The sequence below is a fragment of the Camponotus vicinus genome, unplaced genomic scaffold (genome assembly GCF_025532165.1).
Source record: "Camponotus vicinus isolate PSW18456_S1 unplaced genomic scaffold, iyCamVici1.0 SCAF_4, whole genome shotgun sequence".
Taxonomy (NCBI): domain Eukaryota; kingdom Metazoa; phylum Arthropoda; class Insecta; order Hymenoptera; family Formicidae; genus Camponotus; species Camponotus vicinus.
Window position 1 is genome coordinate 17,916,118 of NW_028141976.1, and position 9,819 is coordinate 17,925,936.

The 9,819-nt window shown below is 43.3% G+C and overlaps 1 protein-coding gene and 2 long non-coding RNA genes across 4 annotated transcripts in view; 1 reads left to right on the plus strand and 2 right to left on the minus strand.

Moving 5' to 3' along the window:
- The window catches only part of LOC145970900 (uncharacterized), a 113,841-nt gene that overhangs the window by 41,298 nt on the left and 62,724 nt on the right, over positions 1–9,819 (plus strand). The gene's annotated exons all lie outside the window — the stretch shown is intronic.
- LOC145970898 (uncharacterized) overlaps positions 1–9,819 on the minus strand; it is a 161,010-nt gene that overhangs the window by 9,903 nt on the left and 141,288 nt on the right. The gene's annotated exons all lie outside the window — the stretch shown is intronic.
- LOC145970250 (uncharacterized) lies at positions 1,981–4,050 on the minus strand. Of its 2 annotated transcripts, XM_083096823.1 has the most exons (3): positions 3,126–4,050; positions 2,787–3,048; positions 1,981–2,711 (listed from the first exon to the last, which is right to left on the minus strand). In XM_083096823.1, exons 1-2 carry the CDS (start codon positions 3,216–3,218, stop codon positions 2,788–2,790), a joined length of 354 nt encoding a protein of 117 aa, XP_082952949.1. In that variant the 5' UTR covers positions 3,219–4,050; the 3' UTR covers positions 1,981–2,711; position 2,787. The 2 variants fall into 2 exon arrangements, with proteins under 2 accessions (XP_082952949.1, XP_082952948.1); XM_083096822.1 differs by having other exon boundaries at positions 1,981–3,048.

Here is a 9,819-nt window from a genome sequence, read left to right on the forward strand (position 1 = left end):
GGTAAATTGTGCGATCCAGAATATCACTTTCACGGCGATATCGTGTCGCGAGGCAACAAACTGGTCTAGATAAGCGAAAGCTCGTGGTTTTATCGGAGCGGAGGCGGAGGCGGAGACGATCGTCGATAATCGAGGCATCGATTCGGGCACACATGATGCGTGCCACACATGATTTCCGAAAATTCCTGGAATAGCTGTTTATAATACAAACTTTTATATGGTATTATGAAAATAAGTGTGCGGATCGATGCCTCATTAGCGGCACTAATAGGAATCCCTTCGTGACCATCTTGTCCCTACAAGCCTAAAATTATCGTTAAATTCTCGGTTGTTCTACGAAAATCATTCTACAAGGAAGGTCATATCGATAATTTCGATAATTATGCGCTTTTATAGAAAATTACAATGAAATGTTTATTGAACGAGTTTCTACAAGTTTATAAATCGGAAAGTGTTAGCGAAAGATTACATAACGATTATTATTGAACGCGAGGAATTTTCAAGATTATGTCTTAAGAAAGTACGATTAGTTGAATCCAAAAGCGCACCTGTATTGCAGCTAACCGTCAGACACACCTGTCTGTAAATTGCCATCTACAAGATCGACGCCCCACGGATGTCTTTAAATTAGTATACGAAATGATCTATTATTATCGACACTGGAGTTATTTTTTAATTAAGTACTCATAAATCATTAGATAAAGATCTGTGATTCACAATACGAGAGAAAAGTATTAAGATAGAAAGTATTCTTTCAAGCTTATTATTAATTATTGCTGATATATTAATTGTAATTAAATTGCATCAAGATTAGAGAAATATATCGAAAATAGTTTTGCGAAGATTGAAAAACTATGTGCGAAAAAACTGTCGCGTCAACAAATATGTGCGTAGCGATATGTCGATGGGCGTGACGGTTCGTAAAAAGTGATTCATAAAATATGCACGCTGTGCAGAAACAGGCACCCCTAATTCAGGTATTAGGTATCCAATTAAACGAATCCGCCGATCGTTTGAGTGGCAAAGTCCTGATAAAAAAAAAGGAGAAAAAATTGCCGGCAGGTGAGGCAACGACTGAAAAACGGATGCTGGGCAGGGATTCTCTTACCCCATGAGGAGGGTCTTCCTCCGCGACACGTGTGCCGTGACATGGGAATTTTTACGGTGTCACCCTTCCGATTTTCGAAGCTTAAGCGTATAGCCGGCGCGTCGTAAAAGCATCGTTGCGATTTACATAAGTAGTAAGACTATGAGGTTTCTAACGCAGGGGCTCCGAGGGGGGGTGAGGGGCGAGGGGGAACCGCGGGCGGGGGGGGGTGACGTCACGCGGGGTGACGTCACGGGGGGGGGTGACGTCACGCGGGGTGACGTCACGCGGGGGGGGTGACGTCACGTGCGGGGGATGATGACGTCACGCGGGGGATGATGACGTCACGTGCGGGGGATGATGACGTCACGCGGAGATGATGACATCACGCGGGGGATGATGACGTCACGCGATGGATGAGGGGGTCCGCGCGGGTAGGGGGGGGGATCCGCGGCGCGAGCGATGGACGAGAGGGTCCGCGCGGGTAGGGGGGATCCGCGGCACGAGCGATGGACGAGGGGGTCCGCGCGGGTAGGGGGGATCCGCGGCACGAGCGATGGACGAGGGGGTCCGCGCGGGTAGGGGGGATCCGCGGCACGAGCGATGGACGAGGGGGTCCGCGCGGGTAGGGGGGATCCGCGGCACGAGCGATGGACGAGGGGGTCCGCGCGGGTAGGGGGGATCCGCGGCGCGAGCGATGGACGAGGGGGTCCGCGCGGGTAGGGGGGGATCCGCGGCGCGAACGATGGACGAGGGGGTCCGCGCGGGTGGGGGGGGATCCGCGGCGCGAGCGATGGACGAGGGGGTCCGCGCGGGTAGGGGGGGGGATCCGCGGCGCGAGCGATGGACGAGGGGGTCCGCGCGGGTGGGGGGGGGGGGACGGGTGTGAGAAGAATAGCGCTACGTGTGGGAAAAGGATAGCGTAAAGTGTGTGAAGAGGACAGTGCGACAAGGATGACACGTGACATCATCAACATGTGACAAGGATGGCGTCAACGTGGGACAAGGACGACGCATTATAAGATGCCACATAGGTGGGAGCAGGACGACGCAAAGGTAAGTGAGTGATAGCGACGAGCTTGTGAATGAGAGAGAACGATAATAGCGCGAAGAGAACGCATACGAAAGAGAACTATAATATCGCGAGAACAACGTGTGCGAGAGAGAACGATAATAGCTAAGATAACGCGTGCGAGCGAGAACGAAGATATCGCGAGACTTACAACTAACGCGAGACTTATTGTTAGAACGATAGCGCGTACGAAAGAGAGAGAGAGAACGATAAATTCTTACAATTAGCGCAAGAGAGACGCAAGGGATGGGAACGCAAGGAGAGGCGCGTAAATAAATACATTTCTTTTCAATACTAAATATAACATTTATTTTAAAATGTGTGCGTGTATTATACAATTTGTGTGTGTGTGTGTGTGTGTGTGTGTGTGTGTGTGTCTAATAAAATAATAATATAATAATATAAAATTTAAAATTTAAAAAATATAATAATAATAAGAATAGTAATATAATAATATAAAATTTAAAATTTAAAAAATATAATAATAATAAGAATAGTAATATAATAATAAAATAAAAATATAAAAATATAAAATACATGGGGAGGCCGCTCCTGCAACAGAAAAAGAGACATTTCATTAGCTTTATTTTAATAATTAATAATAAAAATTATAAAAAATAGATATACCTTAGCCCCCTGGGGCTACTAAGTCCTCCCACTCCTCCTCTTCTTCCCAATCTTCCTCTTCTTGGACCCATATCTCTTCTTCTATTTCTTCGTAGGGCTCTTCCCCGAAGAGCCGCCGCAGATCAAATATATCTCCATCTAGGCCCTCCGGGGTGTCGCCCCACACGTCTCCAAAATTCTCCCTCTCGGCCCGGCGCACCGCCCGCACCCACTGGCGGTGCTCTATGTTCATGAAGCCCGGTATGCGGACTTCATCCTGGAACTACATAAAAAGTATAATTAATATAAATACAAAATTTTTTACACTTTTTCACAAAATAATCACAAAACACTACTTACGTTCCACGTGAAAGTCATGTTGAGTGCTACGATACATAATATGTCCATCAATTTCGTCTTCCAGTCCTTGTACAATGATGCAAGATGATCCATTGTTTTTTAAACTTTTACACACTTCTTACTCGCGCACTTCTAAACTCTTTCTGATGAGAGAACGAGGTCTCGGCACGAGATTTTATAGCAGAGATGCGACATTATCACCATATCAAAAACGCGTCGTAAGACAAAAGTATACGGTCCCATGCAACTCTCAGCGTGGTATATAATATAATATTAATATTATCATATCGCTACTTTGTGAGGAGACAACGAGGTCTCGACACGAAACTTTAGAATAGGGACATATCATTATCGCTTTACCAAAAACGCGTCGTAAGACAAAAGTATGCATGATATAATATAACATTATAATGTGTCAACCCTGCTCGAACGGTCATCGAACGCAAACGAACGCTCGTCGAACGGTCATCGAACGGAAACGAACGCTCGTTGAACGGTAATTGAACGATCATCGAACGGAAATGAACAGTCATCGAACGGAATTGAACGGTAATTGAACACCCGTCGAACGGAAACGAACGCCCGTCGAACGGTAATCGAACGGAAACGAACGGTAATCGAACGGAATTGAACGGTAATTGAACGCCCGTCGAACGGAAACGAATGCCCGTTGAACGGTAATCGAACGGAAACGAACACCCGTTGAACGGTCATCGAACGGTAATTGAACAGTAATCGAACGGAAACAAACGCTCGTCGAACGGTAATTGAACGGTAATCGAACGGAAACGAACGCCCGTCGAACGGAAACAAACGCTCGTTGAACGGGAATGAACGCTCGTCGAACGGTCATCGAACGTAAAACTATATTCAATTATCAAATATTTAAATGTTTTATCATGTACCACAATGTAGTATCGAAATACAATATCTGTGGCAGCTGTGTCGCGTACGGAAACACGATACTGCACACGTACATAGATAGAGATGAGGAAAGAAAGGAGAGAATAAGAAAGACGATAAAAATATATTGCATCATCAATTTATTATAAATATGGATTCGATGAATCATGATGTTTCAACCACCAATTATAAATCTTAAATACATTTTCTAAAGCACAATTTTTTACATGATTTTCACAACGTACAGTATTCTTAACATCTAACTTATTTAAAGAAGCTACATCCTCATAATCTGCATCCAAAGTTTCGATAATCACATCGTTTCTTGCATCATTGTCCAGTATATCGGCTAGCCATTGCCGTTTTTCATGCCCTTTAACGTACACGAGAGGTGACGCATCATCATCCTCCCCCGTTGCACCCATCACCGCTGTCGTAATTAAACGTTTCGATTTCCAATATGAAACGTGTCCATCATTCCACGATAATCCATGGTGATTTTTCATCAACCATAAAACCTGACATCTCTCAGATTTTGTGAGCATGTGCCATGGTTCGGGACATGTAAAAATATAATGAGAAAGTACGGATCCCTTTCTCAGAACAGCAGCTTCCTTCACGACAAAATTTTTCCCAACGATAAATCCTTGTAGATCCACAAACGTTGGCACAGCCATGATGACAAGATCCGATCGCAGACTGATGTCGATCGTCAAACATCTCAATCTTTTATATTTTTTCATATGCAATGGAGGGGATATTTGCTGACTTATGTAATTTTGCGGACTACATTGGTCAATGGATTATATTCGACAACCCGATCGTGCAAGATGAGACAGTAGGCGGTAGTATTCGCCGGTATATTTTCCCTGCATTCAAACTCTATTCTCACGTCCACGGTAGCAGTTTTGACAGACTCGTTTTGTCGCGAGCAATCAATGACCGCGAGAGGACCGCAATGTAGAAACTTTGAAATGGTTAATAGCGTTGCATTATCATCGCATCCATAATAAGATTTGCGAAAACGAGAGTACATGTTGAATAGAACGGCGAATCTATTTTTTTCAAAATCTAAATTTAAATCATCATAGGGATAAAATTCCGAGTTTAAATAGAGTTTAACGTTGGTTAATTTGCAGTCATCGAATAATGTAACATCTTGTGACACTGAATTCTTTTTACCAGTTTGCAATGCAAAGATCACGTATCGTGGTTTCTCTAGCTGGGAGGCGGCTTTCACGGTCCATGAATGCTTAGTCGTGCTATGCAGCAGAGGAAATTCGTATAGATCCCAAGATCTGAAACTCATATTCAAGTATCGTCCGCTTTCCAACATTCGCAACATCGACAATTTATTAATCTCGTTCAATATTACATGAGGCATACGCCACTGTATCTTGAGTAATTCAATCTCTGCCTCCGACGATGGGTGTCCGAATAGACAATTATTATCGTTGCGCGAACGTATCAAAATCAATTCGTGACGAGCGTTAATCACAACGCGTTTATAATCTTCGCAAAATCCCAGCAGCATGTTGAGCGGTACACAATAGTTGAAATAATTTTTGTCACCATTGTACGTCAAATCCCACGCAGCGTTCTTCAAGTTTATACTTTTCTGGTGCGTTAGAGAGACATAATTTTTGAGCGTCGAAGTTATTCCAACATTTCTGTTGCGATCAATCTCTACTCCGTCGAGTTCGTATCGAAGCTCATCAAACATGAATGCGACGCAATTGTTTCCCAATACAACCTTCATTTCGTCATTCGCTTTACGCACATTAAACCTTCCCTCGATGTAAAGAAAGCTTTCGCACGGTAACGTGTACAAATCCTGATGTTGTATAGGTATTCGTATCTCGTCGCTGTATCCAAGCATCGTATTGGCGTACGGATTGTATGTATGAGTCTCAATCTTGACGATGCGATCGTCAAAGACTGGTTCACCTCCGATATTCAAAATATCAATCATTCTTTTCGTACGATGAATCCCAATGATTTTAAAAATTCACGATTCAACGCGCTCAGCTTCTTCTTAATGGCTATCTTATTATTGTCACCCGATACCGCAATAGTATTGTCCCTCGTAAAAGTATTGTCTCTCGCGTGCTCCGTTTCGTTCAGCACGAGCATACTATGTTTGTCGCCGCCGTATATGCAATCTTACGGTAATTTCCTCTCCTCGAAAATCGAGCAATCGACCTCTTTGATCCACAATACGTATTGTTAAATCCGTAATGCTCCGTACGATGATCGGCAGGTAAATGATCTGTGCCGGCGTTTCCGATATCTTATATCCTGGTGGTACGCTCGGTGAAAATTCATGTATTGTGTGTACGCGCATGCCATTGCTGTACGCACCAGTAGTCATGTTACATTCTATACGAATAATATTTACGTTTATAATATTAACCGGTTCGTCCGATTCGTACCACTCGCGAGGTTGCAATATACGATTCGACGAGAATCCAAGCAAGGATCCTACATTGTCGGGTTTGGTAAAGTTTATTCTGTAAGCACATTTGATTTCGCTCTTTAGCGTGCTATGATTGGCGCGAAGCGCTATTGGATATTCCTCATCATAATCGTTTTCAACATCTCTGGAAAGGTGTTCATCTTGCAAAATTGCACGTTTGAGATAGTCATTTATAGCGTGCAATTCGTACGATCCTTCGGGAATCGTAATTTCCTTGTCGTCGTTGCCAAAGTAAAATTTATTATTCGAAAAATTTACGTTTGGAATCGTATGATAAGTTTCAAAATCCGTTAATCCAAGTTCGTAATCGGCATCAGTCAAATCTATAGCGGGAAAATAGCTTACAGCGAGAACGCTGCTTCTGCCAGTCAACGTAAGTGTCAGTGACATGTCGAACAAATACTGAGTCGTGACGATGGATTGTCAGGCTTTAAATTGATCGTTGACTGTTTGAAGAAATTTTAAACACAACTGTCCACAGATGCTCTGATTGTAACTTTGATAAGATGCATTATTGTATTCAATTTTCACTCGTCCGAAATATCGCACAAGTTCCTTGGGTGGTCGAAGGTTTCCAAAACTGTCGAAATATACGACACGATCTCCCCTCTTTGCGTACGCTATCCAATGAGTACCGGGACCATCAACGTCATCCAAATTGACGATACCGCTCTCGTTTCGTCGTACACCGCTTATTGGTAAATTATTGCGCATGAAAACACCTCTAAAGAACGGTATGTGCATACGTTTCGCCAATTGTTCCAATTGCACGTTAGTTGTCGCATCCGTAGGCATTTTTAATGTTTTTTCGACGTTTTTTTTTCTCTTAGATTTTGTTGAGAATCCCTGTCCACGCTTGTACGGAGCGAGATAAAGTCCGCGACCTTCCATAGCGCGATTGTGACGCTGCAACTCTTCCAGCTGACGTTGCGCCGCCTTGCTATCGTTTACCGCCTTTGCGATTCCCGCCGCACCGCCGGCCAAAGAACCGACAACTCCCAACAACGGTAAAAATGGTAAAATACCACCGCGTTTCGCTACTGGAAGTATTCGTTTTTTCCTCCTCTTTGTCGTCGATGGCTTTTTCATCCCCATGCCGAGTTTTGTCTTTGCCTTCATTGCCGCCCAAACAGTCGTAGCGGCTGCTCTTTCGCCAAGAGTCGAATCCCTCGCGGTAATGCGTTCTCGCGCTCTTGCAGCTAGTATGCGATCCGCGACGTGTCGTTGACCGAGGTCGTTGCTTCGCGAGTAAGCAATGTCGTGCTCGCGACAAGCGGCGTCCAATGAATTGATGCCTCGATCGCCTCTAGCCAATCGTTTCTCTAATCTAGTTCCCGGGCCGCAAAACTGATAACCGGGAATATGTAATTCGATGGGAAGCGCGTTTATCGCACGATTTAAGAGACCGCTACCTCTTACGATTCTCGCTGACATTCGTAGCAATCTTTTATTAACGGTGGCGGACCGTCGATGTGCGTTCGCTGCCACGGCTGATTGTAATGTCGCATGCACGAACGATATTGTCGAACCTCCGAATCAGCCTTTATATATTCTGGAAGCTTGTCCCACAATCGTTCCACGTAATCATCAAAATTTTGTAGTAAAACAATCTTTGGGATATACTGCAGTTGTTCGGCGATAAGCCGGAAAATGTCTCTTTCATCCGACAGAAGGAGAAACATTTTGATACTGAACGGTTTCGAGTTGAGACACCTCTATAAATAGGTCTCCCCCCCCTCGTGATCATTCGCAAAATTGATTCGAAAGAGAAAACATGCGGTTCGTGCGACAAGCGCGGATAATCAAAGTATCAAATTTCGACGATAGACTAATATCGGAGAAAAAAGTACGCAAGCATGGAAACATGCTACCGACTACTATACGCGGTATCGTTTGCGGCCCTTCAAACTGCGGTAAGACAAACGTGTTGATTAGTTTGATAGAAAGTCCGTACGGTGTACGTTTCGAGAACGCGTACGTATACTCGAAATCGCTTCAACAACCGAAATATAGATACTTGGAAAATTTATTAGCACCTATAGACGAAATTGGTTATTTCACATTCTCTAATAACAGCGATGTCATTCCACCGAGCGAGGCGCTTCCGAATTCCATCTTTATCTTTGATGACGTGGCATGTCACAAGCAAGATACGATAAGAGAATACTTTGCAATGGGTCGACACTCGAGCGTCGACTGTTTCTATCTTTGTCAAACGTATGCCAAGATACCTAAGCATCTTATACGCGACAATGCGAATCTTTTGATTTTATTTAAATAAGACGGCACAAACTTGAAACATGTGTACAACGATCATGTAAATACCGACATGTCTTACGACGATTTCCGCGCATTGTGTCAGAAATGTTGGCAACGCAAATATGGCTTCGTAGTCATTGATAAAGACAGCACGTTGATCAATGGACGATATAGAAGAGGATTTAATGATTTCGCGATACCGTAAAGCGATCAGTCGTCATCGATCAAGCATCATGAACGGCGATCGTGAAAAGATTGCGATAGAGATTGCAAAAATGAGCGAATCAATTCGCAAAAAATATCGCGCTTTGAAAACTGGTAAAATGGAGGAAGACGTTGCATTGGAAAGACAATTTAAGCCAATTACCGAACCTTTAAAACAGCTTATCGAAAATACTGTGGAATCTGATGCGCCGAAAATTGAACCATTGAGTTTAACGTTTGGAGAGAAGCACGAGGAAAAAATAAAAGAGTCGAAGCAAGGAATAAAGCGAGCACGGATAAATATGCCGATAAACGATTCGCCGATATATTCGACACCGAATCGATCGAAACGAAGGAAACAATTTTCTAATATGGCTACTGTTTCTACTCCGTTAAAAGTACAACCGCGTCAAACAATACCATCCCCATCCGTCGAAGAAATTTATGAGACCACGCCCGATTCGTTTGTAACATCGGTCCGACATGAATTAGAAACGTCCGAAGGTCAGAAAACGTTCCGAGATCATTTTGGTCCACTAGCGCAAAAATATATAGGAGCTATCATGAGTGTTGATAAAAATAAGAGTATGGATTACGTCTACGGTGTTAAATTTACCAGCGAAGGAATGATGCTCGGTGATAAACGTTTCGATGTGGACATGGAAGATAATATAATTATCGATGGAATAAAATATACGGGATCCGAAGGTATCTACGATTTGATTTTTAGAAAATTTCCCAATCATAAAAAATACACTCAAGACGATTTGTATAAATATCAAAGTATATTAAAAGCAACAAATGCGCATAAACGTGACAACAAAGTTAATAATCCTATTAAAAGTAACAAAG

What these genes read in the sequence shown, in the direction of transcription:
- LOC145970250 (XM_083096823.1), bottom strand. Translation starts at nt 3,218, where the DNA reads ATGGATCATCTTGCATCATTGTACAAGGACTGGAAGACGAAATTGATG. An exon ending in ACATGACTTTCACGTGGAAC is followed by an intron (nt 3,049 to 3,125) that starts GTAAGTAGTGTT and finishes CTTTTTATGTAG; the next exon opens with TTCCAGGATGAAGTCCGCAT.